Source organism: Sorex araneus, chromosome 1, assembly GCF_027595985.1.
Source record: "Sorex araneus isolate mSorAra2 chromosome 1, mSorAra2.pri, whole genome shotgun sequence".
Taxonomy (NCBI): domain Eukaryota; kingdom Metazoa; phylum Chordata; class Mammalia; order Eulipotyphla; family Soricidae; genus Sorex; species Sorex araneus.
The window spans coordinates 353,085,804-353,108,780 of NC_073302.1; the positions used below are offsets into that span (position 1 = coordinate 353,085,804).

General features: G+C 38.0%; 1 protein-coding gene across 1 annotated transcript in view; it reads left to right on the forward strand.

The window, feature by feature from the left end:
- The window catches only part of NME8 (NME/NM23 family member 8), a 51,868-nt gene extending 31,509 nt beyond the window's left edge, over positions 1-20,359 (forward strand). Inside the window, exons 8-15 of the mRNA XM_004606961.2 lie at positions 60-152; positions 1,226-1,404; positions 5,197-5,372; positions 9,979-10,123; positions 10,891-10,998; positions 11,637-11,788; positions 18,197-18,341; positions 20,128-20,359. Coding sequence (XP_004607018.2) covers positions 60-152; positions 1,226-1,404; positions 5,197-5,372; positions 9,979-10,123; positions 10,891-10,998; positions 11,637-11,788; positions 18,197-18,341; positions 20,128-20,359 — 1,230 coding nt within the window. The remainder of the gene's footprint in view (positions 1-59; positions 153-1,225; positions 1,405-5,196; positions 5,373-9,978; positions 10,124-10,890; positions 10,999-11,636; positions 11,789-18,196; positions 18,342-20,127) is intronic.
- Positions 20,360-22,977: the final 2,618 nt, after the last annotated feature.

Here is a 22,977-nt window from a genome sequence, read left to right on the forward strand (position 1 = left end):
TAACTTGTTTTACAAATTTTCCACGACAAGCCTAAATTTGACTTACTCTCTTCTTGAAGATTGCCAGGGCAGGATTTATTATAGAAGCAGATGCTACGAAATTGCTTACTGAAGAACAAGTAAGGGAGTTCTATAGCAAAATGGATGATCAGGTAAAAACAAAACAAAATATTTTAAACTCCATGGCTTTCAAATATCTCTAGTTCTTATGTTTTAAATTCTTATTTGATAAAGTAAAATTAATAAGTTTAACCAAATAAGCTCCAAGAGCTTCTCTCGGGGTCTGTGTCATCTTAAAGTTGAAGATAGTTGCTTTGAAGAAATCTCTAATACCAATAGTGGCAGCTGGGTAGGGTTCAATAGTGTTTTGTGGCAGTAAAGACCTCTCTATGTTATCTTCTAAGATTTTCTCTGTAAGTTCTTTAGAATTGAATACTTAATTCTTTCCAATAGATTGTTTTCCCTGTGTTGAAGACAGTAATTTCCCAGGCATTTTCAATCCTTTCATTACCTAATGAACTTTCTCTCAAGCTACTTTTCAAATTCTTATTTGCCTAAAGTATATAATTAAGGCAGAAATGTCAATTGAGAACTTGTATTGGTTTGGGAGTCAGCAGATGCAGTTTTGGTAACTATTGGATGTGCTAATTTGAATTTAAATCCATCCCAATTTAAACACAATTTTAAAAATCAGAGTCTCGGGACACAAACAAAAGTTGAGAAGTTCAATAACTGCATGTGGTTACATGCAGTTAAAGAATATTGGACAAGTTTGTTGTCAGAGAAAGTTCTAATGGTATATGCGTTTTTAAAACTAACTACACCACTGAAACCACCATCTTTGGTCAGTTTCTGTACATGTAAAATGAAAACTGTTCGATCAACTTTATCAGCATCCCCTGAAAACTTCTGAGAAAATCCAACTCTGGGACCCCTCTTAGAGATACTGAATCATAAATTTTGGGTGCAGATTCCAGAGATCTCTGGAAGCCCTTTGGGAATATTCTCAAATATATATTCGAGTATCATTTTTTAGACTATTTTGGGTCAATCTTTGAGGGTAACAAAATTCTATCAAAGATTCATTTTTGGCAAAAGGCATAAGAACACCATTTTTATTCCTGATGGTGGTAAATGGTGACTTAGTAAAAACCACCATCTTAAAATTAAGTCCATCCACTGAAGTGGGTTTTATAAAATCAACTTTTCTCATTTTATTTTGTAGCCTGACTTTGAAGATTTTATCTCTTTCATGACAAGTACCATCAGTTATATTCTAATTATATCTCAAGGAGAAATGTTTCCTGAGAAAGAACCAGAACCTAGTCCTGATATGGAATCCGAAGACTATTTTGCTCCAGATACTCAAAATTACTCAGAGATAAAACAAAGCAAGCGGAACAGGTAGTTCTAAACCATAAAACTAAATATTGGCAGTGTGCTAGTAGGTAATAAAATGTAATATATAAATATTATAAAATATAAAGACATTTTATTTTGGAGCCACAAGTAATTTTTTCCATCAATCAATAATACTGTACATTCATCAAAACTGTGCCTGACCTTAATATTAATGTCAAGAGATTTACAAACAGAAGAATTTTTTATTTGTTTTTCTGAAGCTGACCCCCTGTCTGACCCCATGTTCTAAAGCTGACCCAGTCCGACCCCATGTCCTGAGCCCTAGAAATAAATTGTCACCTGCAGCATTCCTCCCAACCTAAGTGTTCTCTCCCAGCTCCCTACATTCCTCTGAAAATTGTCTGAGTTCCAAAGACATTCAGTCTACTCTATCCTTTCACCTACCTTGGTTAGGTAAAATGTAAAGGTTAGTAGCTTAAATTGCTGACAATGAAATAGTTAAATATTTAAAAATATTTAAAAATGTACATAACTAATTTCCAGAGTATTATTTATACATTGTAATTATTATAATCATTATTATCCAAAATGATAAATGTACATTATCTTTTATGCATTTTATGTCTGAACACAAAAAATTCAGTTTGATTTAAGAATTGTCAAAGCTACAGCTTAAAGAGAAGTTGGGGGTTGGAAACATAGTGAAGTGGGTATGGAATTTGCCTTGCATGTGGCCAATCCTGTTTCTATTCCTGACACTCCATATGGCCCCCCAAGTCCCACCAGAACCGATCCCTCAGCATAGAGCCAGGACTTAGCACTGAGCACAGCAGGGTGTGGCTCAAAGTCCACAATTAAAAAAAAATTTAAAAATTCTGTAGAAAGAAAAAAAGAGAGAGGAAAGAAAGAAAGAAAGAAAGAAAGAAAGAAAGAAAGGAAGGAAGGAAGGAAGGAAGGAAGGAAGGAAGGAAGGAAGGAAGAAAGAAAGAAAGGAAAGAAAGAAAGAAAGAAAGAAAGAAAGAAAGAAAGAAAGAAAGAAAGAAGAAGAAAGAAAGGAAGAAAGGAGGGAGGGAGGAAGGAAGGAGAGAGAGAAAGAAGAAGAAAGAAAGAAAGAAAGAAAGAAAGGAAGGAAGGAAGGAAGGAAGGAAGGAAGGAAGGAAGAAGGAAGGAAGGAAGGAAGGAAGAAAGAAAGAGAAAGAAGGAACGAAGGAACAAAGGAGAGAGAGAAAGAAAGAAAGAAAGAAAGAAAGAAAGAAAGAAAGAAAGAAAGAAAGAAAGAAAGAAAGAAAGAAAGAAAGAAAGAAAGAAAGAAGAAAGAAAGAAAGAAAGAAGGAGGGAGGGAGGAAGGAAGGATAGAGAGAAAGAAAGAAAGAAAGAAAAGAAAGAAAGAAAGAAAGAAAGAAAGAAAGGAAGGAAGGAAGGAAGGAAGGAAGGAAGGAAGGAAGGAAGGAAGGAAGGAAGAAAGAAAGAGAAAGAAGGAACGAAGGAACAAAGGAGAGAGAGAAAGAAAGAAAGAAAGAAAGAAAGGAGGGAGGGAGGAAGGAAGGATAGAGAGAAAGAAAGAAAGAAAGAAAGAAAGAAAGAAAGAAAGAAAGAAAAAGAAAGAAAGAAAGAAAGGAAAGAAGAAAGGAAAGGAAGGAAGGAAGGAAGGAAGGAAGGAAGGAAGGAAGGAAGGAAGGAAGGAAGAAGGAAGAAAAGAAAGAAAGAGAAAGAAGGAACGAAGGAACAAAGGAGAGAGAGAAAGAAAGAAAGAAAGAAAGAAAGAAAGAAAGAAAGAAAGAAAGAAAGAAAGAAAGAAAGAAAGAAGAAAGAAAGAAAGAAAGAAAGAAAGAGAAAGAAGGAACGAAGGAACAAAGGAGAGAGAGAGAGAGAAAGAAAGAAAGAAAGAAAGAAAGAAAGAAAGAAAGAAAGAAAGAAAGAAAGAAAGAAAGAAAGAAAGAAAGAAAGAAAGAAAGAAAGAAGAAGAAAGAAGGAACGAAGGAACAAAGAGAGAGAGAGAGAGAGAGAAAGAAAGAAAGAAAGAAAGAAAGAAAGAAAGAAAGAAAGAAAGAAAGAAAGAAAGAAAGAAAGAAAGAAAGAAAGAAAGAAAGAAAAAGAGAGAGAAAGAAAGAGAGAGAGAAGCTGATGCTCTGGCCCAGATAACAGATTTTATTCTACAATATTTTAGCCTTTTAATAAGTATGTTCCATGAAATTCTCATCAATGCAACTGGCATAAGACAAGACAGTGTTGAATTGGTGGGTAGTATAATTCAGGAAAATATGCATTACATACAGTGTTGAGATTGATTATTCAATATCCCAAAGTCCAATAAAAACAAAGAACTTCTGGGGTTGGAGATAGCACAGCAGAGAGGGTGTTGTGCATATGGGATCCTGGGTTTATCCCCAGCACCACATATGGAGCCCCCACGCCCTGCTGGAAATGATCTCTGAGTACAAAATCAGTGGTAAAGTCTTTAGTATCATGGGGCATGGACCAAAACAAAGCATAAAAGGACTTCTAGAGACAAAAGCATTCTTTAATAATAATAATAATAATAAAACCAGAACTTATTATTATTATGGTAATACTAGAGATTGTGTGCTACCTATATATAAAAGAAATTTGAATTATGAGCTTATGATTCAACTATAAATTTAATGAAAATTTAAAATAATTAATATAGATAATTGTATAATATTATCTATAATAGACAATATTATAATAATATGGGACAATATGTCCCAATAATATTTAGTGAGGCATTTTCCTTGCACGCAGCCAACCCGGGTTTGATTCCTCTGTCCTTCTCGGAGAGCATGGCAAGCTACCGAAGAGTACCCTGCCCGCATGGCAGAGCCTTACAAGCTACCCGTGGAGTATTCGATATGCCAAAAATAGTAACAAGTCTCACAATGGAGACGTTACTGGTGCCTGCTCAAGCAAATCAATAAGCAACGGGATGACAGTGTTATGAGAAATCAAATGCAAGAAATAGTTCAAAGTACAGAAAAGAATTGAGACAGAAATCATAAAACCAGTCATTAACAATCTGAGCAAGATACTTGAGAGCACAATAATAATAAGAGAAATTCCCTACAGAAAAGAATAAACAGGCAGGCAAGTTGCAATTCAACACACAATATTTGTAAAGTCCTGGACTGAAGAAGCATATGCATCTTCCATTGCAAGGTCTTACAATCAGTACAGAACTACAAAACAAAACTAAACAATTATACAGCCACAGATCCAGAAATATACTAGGGGGAAAAATCACTGTATGTACATTTCCAGGTAGAATATTTGAAATATATTTAAATATTGGAGATGAAAAACTTCAGCGCCACTCTCAGCTATTTGAAAATATAATCTTAAATACTAATGTAGAATGAATAGAAATAATAATTGCCAAGAGAACATTGACAATGAAACCACAGAAACAAAGACTGAAAAGAAATGTTACAAAACAAAAAAGGCCAATAGTCTTTACTTATATTTTTAAAGAAGTGAAAATTTGTGTATGAAATAATATGTATAATAATTAAAATAAGTCAAAATTAAAATAAAACATAGAAAGCTTATATATCAACAAAACTTGATATATGTATTGATCTTCTTTCATCTTTTCATGAAATCAATCATAAACGATATCATGAAATTTATCTTTTGAATGATTAAATAAAAACTGCAAGTAAATACGTACTTGATAATATAGATACAATTTTACAAGAAATTAATTTTTGTCTTGCTAAGTTGCAAGTTCTTTGTAAACATATATCACATGTAATTTTCTGACTGATTATTAAGCTTGTGACTTATAGTAATTTCAAGTTATATTTTGGATTTAATCAGTTTACAAGAACATCTGGAAAGACATCAGCTGTCCTCATTTTGTGATGTTGAAAAAAATCCTACAAAAGTGGATAAGCTTATTGATATTTTCTTCCCTGATTTTAAAGCCAAGAAGACCATAAAGTTAGAAAAGATACTGGTGTTGCTTCGACCAGATCTCTTTCGAGAAAGAAAAGGTAAAAAATAAAGCATAAATGAAGGACTTGGTATCTGAAACTTGACGAAGCCCTAGAATGGAGGGATTCTGAAAGATTCTAAAATGCATGTAAACAATTTTAAAATGATATTAAAAATACTGTCAAATACTGGTGAGAAGGAATTTTTCTGCTTTATTTCCAATCACAGAGATCAAAGATTTTTCAATTTCCAATCACAGTGATCAAAAAACATCACTAAGTAGTGATGTTTGCTGACATTTTTGTACATGTTCTTTAGCAAGTTGAAGATCCCTCTATTTCTAAGTTTTTGAGAACTTTTAAAAACACTCATGAATGGTGTTTAACTCATTGTGTCTTGTTTTCCCACATCTACTGATAAACTCACATTTTTTCTTTTATTGCTTTCTCATTTTCAGATCACATTCATTAATTTTGAATGTGAACCATCCTTGCATATATGGAATAAACTTTACCTTTTTTGTAGTACGTAATTTTCATATTGCACACTGGTAGATTTGATTAATCTATTGTTGAGAATTTTCCATCAATATTATTATTAGTTTTGGGGTCATTCTCAGTGGTGCTCAGAGAGCACTCCTTGCTCTGTGCTCAGGGATTGCTCCTGGTAGTCTTGGATCAACTAGAGTCAGCCATACTCAAGGCAAGCACCCTACCACTGTACTATCTAGTCCTTTTTTTTTTTTTTGCTTTTTGGGTAACACCTGGCGATGCACAGGGGTTACTCCTGGCTCATGCACTCAGGAATTACTCCTGGCAGTGCTCAAGAGACCATATGGGATGCTGGGAATCAAACCCGGGTTGACCATGTGCAAGGCAAACATCCTACCAGCTGTGCTATTGCTCCAGCCCCTCTTAATAGCTTCTTGCCAGTAGTTTTTTTCTTACAATATTTTTATTTGGTTTGGCATTAGAGTAATGCTGATATTAATAAATAAGAAATATTCCCTGTGCTGCTGATTTCTAGAAAAGATTTTAGGTATTTTTAATCATTTATTCTTTAATGACTTGTAGAATTCATTCTTGAAGCCATCTGATCTTAGTTCTTGATTTCATTTATGTGATTATATGTTTGATTCTGGGTCTATATCTGGCAATGCTTAGGATTTACTCCTGAACTCAGAAATTATTTCTGGCAGGGCTATTTTTAATAAGGGTATTAAATATTAATGCAACTACTTTAGTAAACATAGACTATTCTTACACTATTTCTCATGCAAGCTTTGGTGTTCAGTGTCCTTCGAGGAATTAGCATTTTTCATCTAAGTTACCAGATATATTGTAAACATAACTATTAATATTTGCTTTAATTTTCTCAACATCTGTGCCCTCCCTCTCCTCTCACTCTTCACACATCTAGTGCACCTCATTGACTGATCACATCAATTCTTTCCTCACCACTCAGTTTATTCACCTTTTAAAAATTCTTTATAAATTTTATTTATTAAAGAACCATGATTTTAAAAGTGACTGAGATTAAGTTTTAGGCATAAAATAATCTGACTCCAGTCCCTCCGCCAGTATCAACTTCCCTGCACCAGTATTCCGAGATCCTTCCCCACCCCAACCCCCCACTCACCCCCTGCGATCAACTTGACAGGTACAGTACAAAGTTTCAGTGGTTGCCCCTTAGATCTCATGTTTTTAGTTCTCTTATACCTATGCTTTGGGCATAGGATTACACCTCTCACTCATGTCACTGGTATAACTGAAGCACTTATGCTTGTACAACTGTTACTTCTCATTCTCTTCTCCCACCTCCTTGATTTTTAACTTCCCTGTCCATCTCTCTAAACACAGGGTCAAAGGGTGATCTAGGCATTTCCGTATTCATTATTCTATATTCTACAGATATATCATCCTGTGCTTTTCTTTATTCTTCTGGTTTACTTAAATCAATATGATATCTTTCAATTCCAACCAGGTTGTGGCAAATTACATTTGTTCATTCTTTGTTGCTGCGTAGTATTTGATTGTGTATACATACCACATCTTCATAATCCATTCATCTGTCCTTGGACACCTAGGTTGATTCCATATTTTAGCTATTGTACTGAGTGCGGCAATGAATAATGGTGTCCATATGTCCTTTTGAAAGAGTGTTTTTATGTCCTGGGGATGGATGCCCAAAAGTGAAGTTGCTCGATCAAATAGCAGTTCGATTCTAAGTTTACTGAGAACCCTTCATACTGCTTTCCACAGGGGTTGTACCAGACAGCATCCCCACCAGCAGTGGATAAGAGTTCCTTTGTCACCACATCCCCACCAACAGTGTTCCTAGTATTTTTAACATGCACTATTCTCACTGGTATGAGATGGTATCTCATTGTCATCTTGATTTGGATTTCTCTGATGATAAGTGATGCTGAGCATTTTTTCATGTGTTTACCAACCATCTGCCCGTTTTCCTCTGAAAAATGTCTGTTCATTTCACTATTCAGTTTTTATACTGACAAAAAATTGCTTGAATATAGGAATAAACACAACTGAATGACATAAAAACAAAAGCAGAGAGAAATTTTACTGGATCCCAAGCCATTTCAAATAAACTTTTTTTCCCTCTGCTTTCCTGAAACAATTTTAAAAGACATTATTTCTGTTAATGAACTGACTTCTGAACTTTCATCTATTCTTGAATCCCCTCTAATTGTGTTTTTGCCAGCACTGTTCTTACCACAAATTCCAAGTTGTGAAATCCAAATTTCAAATGGCTAGTCATATAGTTACGGTTCTCAAAAGTTCTTAAAGAATTTTCTGCTTCCTCACTGATCACCGTAGACTGCAACTAAAAATGCTACTTTCTGTTCTGTGAAACAGACGTTATTTCTTTTTTTTTCGAAGTAAAGCACATCTTCCCTTAACCAGGATGCAAAGATTTCACCTTTTGATCTCTTTAAGTGATTAATTAAAATATTTAGTTTTTGCCTATGAAGAATTCTGGATATAGCCATTACTATAACATATTGCCTAAGCGGTATGCAAATCTTAGTGGTACCTGAGTATAATAAAATGTTACTAGTTAAAAAGAAAAAACATTTAGAAATGTTTATGAGATACTACTGAGTGATGAATTTGCTCATTGAATTCTAGTCCTAGTTTTTGAGCACTATTAGATTTGGTATTTGCATTTGGAAATAAGCAGCAATTCATCATTATTATTTTCTCTATATATTGCTATTATTGTTATTTAATTATAGTGATTCACTTTAAGAAATTACAAGAGAAGAATTGAAAAATTAAATGTGAATTATTTAATTTAGATAAAATTCACATCATGTTAAATGCTCAGGGCCCCCAGGAGCCACAGCTGCTGGTACCTGAAGACTGGAGGGCTAGAGTCAGAGGCACAAAGGGCCGCACTGTCGAGCAGTGGCCTCAGAGCCGAGTTCTCTGTTACATGTTCTCTCACTTGTGCTCTATCTCCAGCTGCAACTCCCCACTTCCAAATAACTTCACAGTTATTTCTCAGTAATATAGCATATATCACTGTCATCCCGTTGCTCATCGATTTGTTCGCACAGGCACCAGTAACGTCTCTCTTTGAGAGACTTATTATTACTATTTTTGGCAAATCCAATATACACGGGTAGCTTGCCAGGCTCTGCCGTGTGGGCTCTCCGAGAGGGGCGGAGGAATAGAACACCGGTCGGCCTCGTGAAGGGTGAATGCCCTACCGCTGTGCTATCACTCCAGCCCCTGTATCACTGTTATCCCGTTTTATATATATATATATATATATATGTATGTATGTATGTATATACATATATATATAATCTGCTTAATTAAAAAGATGTGCTCATTTTATTTCATGGGTCTACATATCTGAAAACATCCCCATTGTATTTATAATATTTAAAAAGATACCTGATAACATATATATATATTTATATGAATAACCTGATACTTGTATATAGAGTATATCACTGTCACTGTCATCCCGTTGATCATCGATTTGCTCGAGCAGGCCCAGTAACATCTCAATTCATCCTTGCCCTGAGATTTTAGCAGCCTCTCTTTACTTGTCCTTCCCAACAGTGCCTCATTAGAGGCTCTTCAGGGTCAGGTGAATGAGACCCATCTTTCTTACTGTATTTGGCATATGAATACACCACGGGGAGTTTGCCAGGTTCTCTAGGAGGGAGAACTAGGCTATCAGATGTTGTCAGAGAGTATTTTTTAGTCTCATAGTATTACTGTATCTATATTACAGGATACTATATATGTAATATGCATATTCAACTTTTGGTTTTGGTCCATAGTCTACTAACTTTTGATATGTTGTCAAGGAAAGGTCTGCTGTAAGCCTCATTTTTGTTCCTTTGTAGATAAATGCAATAATTTGGGGGTTATTTTGGATGCACATAAGGATATTTGAAGAATATGTTTATAAATGGGGTAGCTTGGCTGTGTGTGCATGTCTCCTATATTATTAAATCTGGAGAGTAATAGCATAACTTGATATGTAAAGAGTATTAATTGCCTTCATGTTTAATAAAAAACTTTTAAATTTTATATGAGAATGAAATGCATTATTCTGTCATGATAACACATTATGAAGTATGTGTAACAAATGCCTAGCAGTTTACAATATGTTATTTTTATATAGATGATGTTTTAAATATCCTGCAAGAGGAAGGGTTTAAAATATTGATGCAAAGACAAGTAGTTTTATCAGAAGATGAAGCACAGATACTGTGCAAGGAATATGAACATGAAGCTTATTTTGAAGACCTTATAGAAAACATGATCAGGTGAAGTGATTTCAGGTTTAGAAAGTATGATATATATCTGAATCATTCAAATATTTTCCTAACCCTGCAGTCTGTTCACATGGACAAACCTATGTAGTCTATAAAAGAGTACAGGAGCCTTTATTTTGCCGTCCTACCCATTTCAATTCACAGCCCAAATTTCTATCTATGCTAGTCCCTCTGGTGTGTCAGAGAGTAATGAAAAGTCCCAGGTAAAGTTGCTGGAGCTCAGTTGAATCAAATCTAGAAATTCAAGTTGTGCCACTTCAAGCAGAAAACTTTCTGATTTTCAAGGAATTTGACAACCATAAAGATTACTGGTCCTAGAAGCAAAATGAAATAACAGAAGAAAGTTATTAGAAAACTTAGTGAAATAAAAAGTGAACAATACACCCAGCAGGGCCCATGCACATGCCAGAGAGTAGAGCAGTAATCCAGGCAGCACACCTGCAGTCCATGGCCCTTCACTTCCTTTACCTGCTTCCATTCTCTTGTGAACATTATTCAGTATTCCAAGTGAAGTTTAACTTCTGAATCTTGATAAAGGGTTATTCTGACATTTGTGATCCGAGTTACACTGAATCATTGGGCCCAGGCTCTGACCTGCCCACCCGGTTGGCTGAGAACCACCAGAAATGGCCTCTGAGGTCTCCTGAGCACAGAGTGGGAGGGCTGCAAAAATAAGTAAACATAAACACACACATATTGCCTGTAACTAGTCACCTAAAGGGGTCATAATTTCAGTAATGTTTTTTCTTTTCGAACAGTGCTCCATCTTTAGCCCTTGCTTTGTCAAGAAACAATGGTTTACAGTACTGGAAAGAGATAGTGGGACCAAGTTCCGTTGATGAAGCCAAACAATATTTTCCAGGGAGGTAAGTTTCATGTTAGCGGTATGAAACATTTTAAATGGGAGGCATTTTAGTATTTTTAATATTTGTTTAATATTTTTAATATTGTTTATTTATCAAATAAACGAAACCTATGCCAAACCTACATTTCTGTCAAGACTGAAATTATTTTTTATGGATTCCTTTCATATAGTAACAGCATCAAATTTATTTATGAAGGGTCCATAAATGTTTTGTTGGTGTTACATTTTAGAAAGGCTAATCAGGCCATATATTTCAAATATACCATCTGATATACTCCCAAATTATCTTCCAAAATAGGTTTTATTGTCATATTTATACTTGAGATAACTAAAGTACAGGAAACTTAACTGTCCATTGTGTGACTAGAAAGAAATGTTGACAAAATTATAATTTGTGCTTAAGCACTGTTTGGGAACATCCATGCCTTCTCTCTTATTTACCTGTAAGTGTCAATTATCAGGTGGCTATTTTTTAAATTTTAAATTAATCACATCTTCCGTGCCTCATACGAATCTGTCTAAATCAGGAGTGAACTAATGTTGCTTGGTAAACTGTAGGTAATATATAAATAATGTTACATTGTGTTATGTTGTATTTTGTGATATTGTGCTTTAAGTTTTAACTTCTTTATTTCAAAGTTTATGTGATCAATTTGCAATGGAAAGTTTGCCTATCAATCAGTTGTATGGGAGTACTTCATTAGAAGCTGCTGAACGGGAGATACAATATTTCTTCCCTCTTGAATATACTATAGCAGTGATTAAACCTCATGTATCACTTGAAGAAAGAGGTAAACAGTTTTAAATGTGTATATTATTCCCCAAATTTTGTTAATTTTACTCTATAGAAGAGTTGAGAAAATACTTTGATGAGCATTTATATACTTTTATGTAGATTCAACAGCTAACTTTTGTCTATTATAAATTGTAATTTGCTTTCTTCTTCCTTTTCTATGTTTCAGTTATAATCCAAATGTTACTGAATTATGTTAAATTCCCTTACAAAGTTGATAGAGATGACGTTTTGACTTCCATAGATTTATTAGTAAGGAAAATTGTTAAATGTTTGTTAGTGATATTTCTATTACTGGGACATCCTTCTATTACTGCAAAAATTTCATATAGTTATAGCATGTTTTGATGTTTTTAATTAATTTTTTATATTTCATTGGGGATTTCTTACACTAATACATTAAAAACTAAGATTGGTATGTGCTTCTCTCTCTTTTTTTGTACAAAGTTTTATACAGTAGAGTAACATTTTATTTAAAAATACATGTGTGGGGTGGGGCTGGAAAGTCAGTCCAATAGTACCAGTTGGAGGGAGGGTGCTTGACTTGAACACAAGCAACTTGGTTTCAATCCACCGTGTCTGACATGGTCTCCAGAGCCCCCCGGTATGATTCTGAGCACAGAGTCAGGGGTAAGCCCTGAGCACAACTGGGAGCGAGGGAGGAGAGAAGGAAAGAAGGATGGAAGGAAGGGAGGGAGAGAGGGAGGGAGGGAGGGAGGGAGGGAGGGAGGGACGGGGAACTGAAAATGCATTATTTTCAATTTTGCCTATATTTCTATTTCTAGTGTTTGGTTTTATGTTCTTATAGCTTTTACACTGGATATTTAATTTATTTTCAATCTTTAGTTTTGTCAATAATTCTTTTTGTTTGTTTTATGGGGTCCCACACCTGGCAGTTCTCAGGGCTTACTCCTGGCTCTATACTCAGGGATCACTACTGGCGGGGGTTGGGGAACCATATGGGGTGGAGGGATGAAGCACAGGCCAGCTGCCTGCAAGGCAAGCACCCACCCTCTGTACAATTGCTCCATCCCTTTGTCAATATTTTTTATAGGGGCCACACCTAGAAATTGTAAGGATAAGGGACCTCTCCTAGTAATACTTATAAGCTGCAGGCCTGAAGTGTGATGCTTGGGCCCATCAGTATTTGGGGGCAATCCGGGCTACACCTAGTGGGGCTCAGTGGGGAGATCATATGATACCTGAATAGAGCTGGGGCCTCACAAATAATAGACATGGGCTATTGGCCTTTTTTAGAAGATATTCCCTCCTCTTAAAATATCTCCCTCACAAGCTTCTATTTTTCCATTTTAAATAATTATTTATTTACTTATTTATTTTTAAAAATTTCATTGACTCACTGTGAGATAGTTACAAGCTTTCATGTTGGGTAACAATCACACAATGATCAAACACCCATCCTTCCACCAGTGCACATTCCCCACCACCAATATCCCCGGTATACCTCCCATTTCCCACCCTCCCCCTGCCTCCATGGCAGACAATATTACCCATACTCTCTCTCTGCTTTTGGGCATTATGGCTTGCAACACAGACACTTAGAGGTCATCATGTTTGTTCCATTATCTACTTTTGGCACGCATCTCCCATCCCGACTGATTCCTCCAGCCATCATTTTCTTAGTGATCCCTTCTCTATTCCATCTGCCTTCTCCCTCTGCTCATGAAACAGGCTTCCAGCTATGTGATAATCCTGGTCCTTGTATCTATTGTCCTTGGGTGTCAGCCTCATGTGATGTTATTCTATACTCCACAAATCAGTCCACAGAATGGGAAAGAATATTTACCCAATACCCATCTGATAAGGGATTAATATCCAGGATATACAAGACAGTAGTATAATTGTCTAAGAAAAAACCTCCAACCCCATCAAAAAATGGGGAGAAGAAATGAACAGAAATTTCCTCAAAAAATAAATACAAATGGCCAAAAGGCATATGAAAAAAGGTTCCACATCACTAGTCATCAGGGAGATGCAAATGAAAACAACAATGAGATATCATCTCACACCACAGAGACTGGCACACAGTCAAAAGAACAAAAGCAACAAATGCTGGCGTGGATGTGGGGAAAAAGGGACACTCAAACAATTCTTTAATGCTGAGAATTTTGTTCCTCCTAAGTAGACTTCTCAGTTGTACTTTTTAAGCACCATGTTTACAAAACTGTTAATGGTGGGGTTTCATGAATTCAACACTCTACCATGCCTTCTACCTGAGGGTCCAGTTCATTCACCATTATCATAGTAACTTTCCCCCATTCTCTCCCTGTAGAAAGATTCTTTTTTTTTTAATTTTATTTAATCACCATGTGGAGGGTTACATAGTTCTCAGGATTATGTCAGTTATACAATACTCAAACACCCTTCCCTTCACCAGTGCCCATCTTCCATCACCAACCCCCCCCCAGTATACCTGCCGCCCCCTCCCACCTCCCCAGTCCCCACCCTTGTAAGTGATAAGTTTCACTTCGTTTACGCTTTATCTCGATTACATTCCATGTTTCAACACACAACTCACTACCGTTGTTGGGGTTTCCCCCAAAAAAGAAAAAGACAGTCCTATTGCCAGGAGGCATTTGATAGGTCTCCATTGCTAAGAATATAGAGATATTAAGTCCCGCTGTTTGTTACATAACTTTTCTTTTTCCCCCTTGCCCCGCACCTCCGAGTTCACACCTGTTTAGTAATCGCCACGCTGCCTGACAAAGGGAAAATAAACCGAAAAGGATGGTTATTTCCCGTCATCAGCAGGTGTGGGGCTCTGGCTTAGTTGATATTCTAGTAGAGTGTCTGCAAGCAGTTTCTGGAACCAAAGGTCTTGTGCTGGTATCGGCTCCGGCTCGAGATTCCACCAGCGTCCCACTGTTCCATGTACATAATTTTTCCCCTTATATCCCATTCCCACGCCACCAGGTCTGTTTGCTTAATGGACATCACACTATGGTTGACGCCACACCGCGTTTCTTCCCGAGAAAGAAGAAAATTTCTTCTCAGCCGGCATGGGGATATAGCTTAGTTCAGTCTAGAGAGATGGCTACCACTTTGATTGCCTTCAATATTTCAGCAACAGACTTATTATTCTTGTTAGGATCTCCCACAAAAGTCCGACCCATTAAAAAGGAACCATTACATATTGCTGATGCTAAGATGGCATTAGGTCGCGTGGCCACAGTAGCGGCCGCGCAGTTTTGGGTTTCTGTATAAAGTCCAGGGAAAGTACAACCAGAAATAACATCACTACAAACTTTTACCCTTTTATGGTGCTCATAAGATGGAGAAACCTAGAGAGAGGCTCAGCGTCTCCATTTTGCGCTCAGAAAGCCGCGGACCCTGCGCTGTGCTCGGGAGGAAGGGGTTGAGAGAGAGAGGTTAAAAGAATTGGGGGATGCCCGGTTTCCACTGTCTCGGCCCGTCATGGGTTCTCTGATCCCGTGCCAGAATTAGTTCAGTGGGCTGCTTGGGGTCCAAGGGCACTTCCTTGGGCTCTTCCATCATGCTCGCTCCGCAGCAGGGTCCAAAGGCTCTCCCTGTAGAAAGATTCTTAATAAATATGACTTCTCTCTTCATTTTGCCCTTCGGTATTTGTTATTCCTGTACTAAGATTCTTTTATAGGAGAGAGATCATTCTTTGTATGTCATTCTTCCCACTACCCGGACTTGGGCTGGTACTCTCCAGATCCAACCACATAGCAGCAAATTGCATGGTTTCCTTCTTTCTTAATAGCAGAACAGTATTCAATAATGTATAGCTACCATGGTTTCTTACTCCAGTCATCTGTTCTTAGATACCTCGGTTGTTTCCAGATTTTGCCATTTAAATAGTGCTAGAATAAACATGGAAGTGCAAATGTGTTTTTTGAATAGAGTTTTGGATCCTTGGAGTAGATGCCAAAAAAGTGAAAATTCTGGGTCAATTGAAGCTAAATTCCTAGTTGTTGTTTTATTCAGAAGTGCCATATTGTTTTCAAAAAAGGCTAATCTACATTCCCACTAGCAGTAAGTGGGGGGTCTCTTTCCATTACATCCTCAACACTGGTTGTTTTCACTCTTCGTGATACGTTCCAGTCACACTGGTATGAGATGATGTCTCATTTTTTAAAACAATTGTATTTCTTTGATGATAACTAATGCACAGAAATGTTCATACCTTCTGATGATCTATATATCTTCTTTGAAGAAGTTTCTGTTCTTTTCATACCATTTTTTGATGGGGCTGGTTGTTTTATTTTAGTAAGGTAATCCCCAAAGGTTTTATGGTAGGTCTTCTTTTTTTTTTTTTGGGTCACACCCAGCAATGCACAGGGGTCACTCCTGGCTCATGCACTCAGGAATAACCCCTGGCGGTGCTCAGGGGACCATATGGGATGCTGGGATTTGAACCCGGGTCGGCCACGGGCAAGGCAAACGCCCTACCCACTGTGCTATCACTCCAGCCCCTAGGGTAGGTCTTCTTTAAAAGTTTGAAAGATCTCACAAATTAAATCTTATACTCAATAGATTTAACTCTTTGCCTGCTGCCTGTCTCTTTCTTTGCCTGCTGCCTGTCTCTTTTACACTCAAATTTGTGATCACACAAACCCGCACATTACTCTTAATGACTAATTTTTCAAAATGCATTTTAAAAGTGGGGGACTCTGGCAATCTGGGGCCCCTGCTGGCAATTATTGGTTCAATGCAAGGACCAACGTGTGCAGCCTGCTTGGATGCGGCAGTCCCCGGAACACCGGATCCCCTGGGTGGTGCTCCATATCCTCAAGAACACACTTCACTCTGCTCTGGTCTCCGGGGCTGCACCTGGTGATGGTGGCTCTGAGGGTCAAACCTTTCCCTGCATGCAAGGCTTGCACCTTAACCTTTGTACTAGCTCTTAAGTCTCTCAGAAAGGATTTCTGGTCTCTGACCGGGAAATATCTGGAAAAAGAGGTTTTGTATCCCTAGTCCCTGCCCCTTAGGGAAAATTCTGCTTTTATTTTTACCTCTCTTTTAATCTGGAATACATAGAAGTCTGATTTACTAGAAAGTTCCTAGTCTTTTAGCTTAATAAACCCTCAGATTTAGAGTAATGATGATGTTTTGACAAAACTTGTTTGATTTAATTCAGAAAAAAACCTCCTAATTCTCAAGAGAGATCTCAGGTCGAGTATCCCCATCAACCCAGACCTAACAAGAAATTTCTTAGCAAGAATACAACTATGATATAATTTCTTTACTTTTATAAGTTTGGGGGGGGCTGGGAGACACACCTCGAGTAGCTCAGGGGTTACTCCTGGCTCTGTGCTCAGTAATCGCTTCTGGTGGGCCCCAGGGGACCATACAGGATGCCAGGGATCAAACCTGGGTCAGCCACATGCTGTAGCACTCACTGCATTGTGGCACTGTTGTCCCATTGTTCATTGATTTGCTGGAGCAGACACCAGTAACGTCCTCATTGTGAGACTTGTTGTTACTGTTTTTGGCATATCGAATACACCACAGTAGCTTGCCAGGCTCTGCCGGGCAGGTGGGATACTCTCGGTAGCTTGTTGGGCTCTTTGAAAGGGACGGAGGAATTGAACGCGGGTTGTCCGCGTGCAAGGCAAACGCCCTACCTGCTGTGCTATTGGTCCAGCCCCAGCCACATGCTAGGCAAGAAAATGCCTTACCAATTTACTATCTCTCTGGCCCCCAGGAGCCTGTTTCTGTTTTGTCTTGTCTTTTTTAACTAGTTCAGTAGATATTTCAGGTGGTTTCTGAGAAGGTAAATCTCAGAAAAGAGACTGCACATAGAAATTATTTGAGTCTTCACTTGATGCCTTTGACTTTAATTTATTTCACCTAGTTTGACAAAAAAAAACTTTTGCTGTTGTTTTGGGGATACACTCAGTGCTACCCAGGTGTTACTCCTGGCTCTGCACTCAGGAATTTCTCTTGGTGATGCTTGGGGGACCATATGGGAAGCCAAGGAGCATTGAACTGGGGTTGGCTGACTGCAAGACAAGAATCCCAGCCTTGTATCTTTTAAAACTACAGTAGCACTGTTAGCACTGTCGTTCCATTGTTCATCGATTTGCACCCGTAACATCTCCATTGTGAGACTTGTTGTTACTGTTTTTGGCATATTGAATATGCCACAGGTAGCTTGCCAAGCTCTGCCATGTGGGCGGGATACTCTCAGTAGATTGCTGGGCTCTCCAAGATGGACAGAGGAATTGAACCTGGGTTGGCTGCATGCAAGGCAAACACTCTACCTGCCGTGCTATCGCTCCAGTCCAAAACTACAATATGCAAGTAAAATTAATTCTTGTAAATATTAATGAAAGAATTATTTTTTCTTTTTTTCAAACTATTTGAATGTGAGGCAAAATGGAGGAAATCTATAAGATCATCTACTCTTTCTTTCCCTTAGAGGAGATCATAAATCTTATCAAAGAAAATGGATTTGAGATAATCAAAACAAAGGAAATAGTTATAACTGAAGAGTATGCAGAAAAAATTTATTACTCTATAAAATCAAAGCCCTTTTATAAAGATGTGCTGGAAATGTTATCTGAGTAAGTGTATAATATTTATATGTATACACAATTATTTGCATTATAATTGTGTTTATGAATGTTTAGTGTTTAATATAGGAACTTTGAAAAGTACAAATCTTTAAAAATTACCTAATTTTATTTGTTAAAAGATAACTTGTTAATATTTCAGATTTATTCCTCTCCTCTTCACCCATCTCTCCCCTCCCTCCCTCCCTCCCTTCCTTCCTTCCTTCCTTCCTTCCTTCCTTCCTTCCTTCCTTCCTTCCTTCCTTCCTTCCTTCCTTCTTTCCTTCCTTCCTTCCTTCCTTCCTTCCTTCCTTCCTTCCTTCCTTCCTTCATTTCTCCCTCTCTCCCTCCCACTTTCCTTCCCTCCCTCCCTCCTTCCCTCCCTCCCTCCCTCCCTCCCTCCCTCCCTCCCTCCCTTCCTTCCTTCCTTCCTTCCTTCCTTCCTTCCTTCCTTCCTTCCTTCCTTCCTTCCTTCCTTCCTTCCTTCCTTCCCTCCCTCTTTTTTTCCTCATTTTTTCTTTCCTTCCTCTGTTTTAGATATTCATATTAGATATAGATGCTATCTATGTTTAAATTTGTTCTTGGTATTTAGACACACCTTGTGGAACAGAGGCTCTACTTCTGGAACAGTGCTTGGGGATTGTCCTGGTGTTGCCTGGATCATGCAGTGGCAGGAATGGAAGCCACACACTTTGAGCTATCTCCCAACTCAAAATCTCTGCCTTTAAATCTCTAATTTGCCAAATCATAATTTCATAATTTCCTTAACTATACAATGTTGAGATTAATAATATCTATCTGACAGGCTTGTTGTGAAGGCAAAATAATTGATATATTTTGAGTACTTGAAGCAGTGCCTGGCATATATGCCTATTTTTATATTGCAGATCTCTTCATGCATAAAACCTTATTTGAAGAAGTAATAAAAAGATGTCAAGTGCAAAGTCATACTGGATAAAGCAGAGTCCAAAGCAAATTCTAGATGACTCTGCAACATTTTTTCACATATAACAGGATTTTAAAAATTTCCCCCCTTGAGCCCCTTCTTGCATAAGAAATTTTGATGCTAGATATATAAATTATATATATGTATATACGGGCTGGAGCTATAGCACAGCTGGTAGGGCACTTGCCTTGCATTCAGTCGACCCGGCATTCTTCATCCCTCTCAGAGAGTCCGGCAAGCTACTGAGAGTATCTTGCCCGAACAGCAGAGCCTGGAAAGCTACCTGTGGTGTATTTAATATGCTAAAAACAGTAACACCAATAATGTCTCACAATGAAAACATTGTTGGTCCCCGCTCAAGTAAATCGATAAACAATGGGACAATAGTGCTACAGTGCTCTATGTATGTATGTATGTATGTATGTATCTATCTATCTATCTATCTATATATATATATTCTCAGAGAGCCTTGAAAGCTACCTGTGACATATTCAATATGCCAAAAACAGTAACAATAACATGCTCTTTGTGTTCCTGGAGTGAGTATATGCCATTGGGCTACACTAGCATGTGACAGGGATGAATGGAGATAGTACTGGCACCCGCTCAAGCAAATTGATGAACAATAGGATGACAGTGATACAGTGAGATAGATAGATAGATAGATAGATAAAAAATCAAAATTTTCTGCTAATTAATCATAAAATTACTTTAAAACAAAATTATGTGACCCCACATATTTGATGGTACAACCCTGTATAGGGTCTTGTGTGACCCACAATTTAAGAAACTAGGATTTATACAGTCTTTGTAGTATAATTAACCCATTTTCTGAATGCATTGTTATTTCAGGAACACATCTTTTGTTATGATTCTGAGCAAGTGGAATGCTGTTTCTGAATGGAGACGATTAATGGGGCCCATAGACCCAGAAGAAGCAAAACTACTGTCCCCAAATTCCATTCGTGCCCGATATGGAAAAAGTATTTTGAAAAATGCTGTCCATGGAGCATCTAGCAACTTTGATGCAGGGGAAAGTATAAGTAAAATATTTGAAGACTTTGTTATTGAGACACCAAAGTAAAACTGAAGTTCAACATCGCTGTTATTTTCTCTGTTATACTGACTCAGCATAGGACTTGGGTCTCCTAGAAAGATACAAACTTTTCATATCTGCTAGAATAAAATCATTTTCTGCCAGATATACTATGTTGTTCCATTGCTACCTTGAGACCTCACAGCCAAGCCTTATGAATGCCAGGGACCTGAGAGACAGTGTCAGAGGTGAGATGTCCTTGATTCTGTAAGCCTTTATTGAAAGCTATCTGTGCCACCTATTACAACCAGTCTCATGAAACTTCCCTAACTCCCTACCACTTCTTTATCTTGAAGGACCTAAGTCACATCCAGTATCTTTAATATATTAAGTATTTGGAAACCTGGGGCCTATTACCTGTGGGTCTTACAGTATAATGTAAAGTACTAGAAATCACTGAGAATAATATAATTATTTGTATTGCTTGGTAAAGAGATGCTTAGTGGAGAGAGATGACCACATTTGCATGAATGAGTCTTCTTAGTTTATAAAAATTAAAAGCTTTTCAATCCTGTGTAATATGGTAGATGGCATGTGAGGTAGTTTCATTTTCCCATTAGTACCACTTTCCTTATTAGAAAATAAGAGCAGTTTCAAGACTACACCACTCTCTGGCTCTAGCTGCTGACTTCCCTAGGGTAGTACAACCTGTTTGTGAGATATACCCCAGGGTGAGCCAAATGTAAAGAGAGTCTCCACGGTAATAAAGATAAAGCAATATGAAATGGCAAGACCATCCCACCCCAGCCAGGCTGTTCAGGAAAGCACAGTACTCTCCTCACATTGTCTTTTAGGCAATTGTTTCATCTCCATTCATCCCTGTCACATGCTAATGTAGCCCAATAGTATCTGCTCGCTCCAGGAACAGGAAGAGCCTCAAACCGTTCATTCTGGGTTTTGACAAAGAAGTCTGACCATCTCGTAGGTGGGTAGCCATGTGATCTTTTGATGTCCCGTGGAATCCAGTCGGTAACAGCTCTAGACCAGCGGTCATCTCTGAATCGCATTATGTGTCCAGTCCATCTGATTTTTGATGTGTTGGCAAAGACAGCATCCCTGATTCTTGACCATCAACGGAGGTCAGAACTCTGAATTCCTTCTCTCACTTGAGTGAAATGTGATACTCCAAGCATAGCTCTTTCAATTCCTCTTTGGGATACCCAAATGGAGTTCTCATCCTGTTTTTGTAAGGCCCAGGTCTCTGAGGCATATGTTAGTGCAGGAAGAACGGTGGAGTAGAAAAGATGTGCCTGGAGCCGGAGGTTCTTCATCCTCTTAACCACTTCTTCGACGCTCTTGAAGGTGTTCCATGCTTTTCTCTTCCTCCTGCGCAGTTATGATGCCAAGTTATTCCTCATGTTGAGTTCTCGACCCAGGTACACATAACTACTGCATTCAGAGATGTTTGTTCCATTGAGAGCAAATGGAATGTCAGGGACTAGTTCATTTTTCATGAACATTGTTTTGGTGAGATTCAGCTGCAGTCCAACCTTTCCACACTTGAAGTTGGCCAGCATTTGTGCCTCTTGGCTAATGTTTGGTGTTATTAGAATGATGTCATCAGCGAAGCAGAGGTGGTGTAGTTGCCGACCATCTATCTTCACTCCCATCCCTTCCCATTCCAGTCATTGCATGACGTGACATGCCGAACCCCTCTCTTTATATCGATGATCACTTCTTTGTAGACTGGTGAGATCCTAGTGGTCATTATACAATTTATATTGATTCCTATACTGGAAATTTTTTTTTAATTTTTTATTACAGAATCACTGTGATGTACAGTTTACAAACTTATAAACTTTTGTGTTTGCATTTCACTCATACAGTGATAGTTTACCCATCTCTCCACCAGTGTCCATTCTCCTCCACCAATGATCCCAGTATCGCTCTCACCACCCCTACCCCATCCCCCACCATCCCACCCTGTCTCTGTGGCAGGGCATACCCTTTTGTTCTCTCTCCTTTTGGGTGTTGTAGTTTGCAATAGAGGTATTGAGTGGCCATCATGTTCAGTCTATAGTCTACTTTCAGCTCGCATCTTCCAACCCGAATGGTCCTCCCAACATCCTCTACTTAGTGTTCCCTTCTCTATCTGAGCTGCCTTTTCTCCCAGCATGTGAGTCCAGTTTCCAAGCTGTGAGGCAGGTCTTTATCTCTACTACTCTTGGGTGTTAGTCTTCCACTCTGTTATTTTATATTACACAGATGAGTGCCGTCTTTCTATGTCTCTCTCTCTTTTTGACTCATTTAACTTGACATGATACTTTCCATGTTGATCCACTAATATGCAAATTTCATAACTTCATCTTTTCTAACAGCTGCATAGATGTACCAAAGTTTCTTTAATCAGTCATCTGTTTTTGGGCACTCTGTTTTTTTCCAGATTTTGGCTATTGTAAACAGTGCTGCAATGAACATTCAAATGTAGATGTCATTTCTGCTATACCTTTTTGCCTCTCCGGGGTATATTCCCAGGAGTGGAATTTCTGGGTCAAATGGGAGCTCACTTTCTAATTTTTTGAGAATCGTCCATATTGTTTTCCAAAATCGCTGAACCACTCGGCATTCCCACCAGCAGTGAAGGAGAGTCCCTTTCTCCCCACATC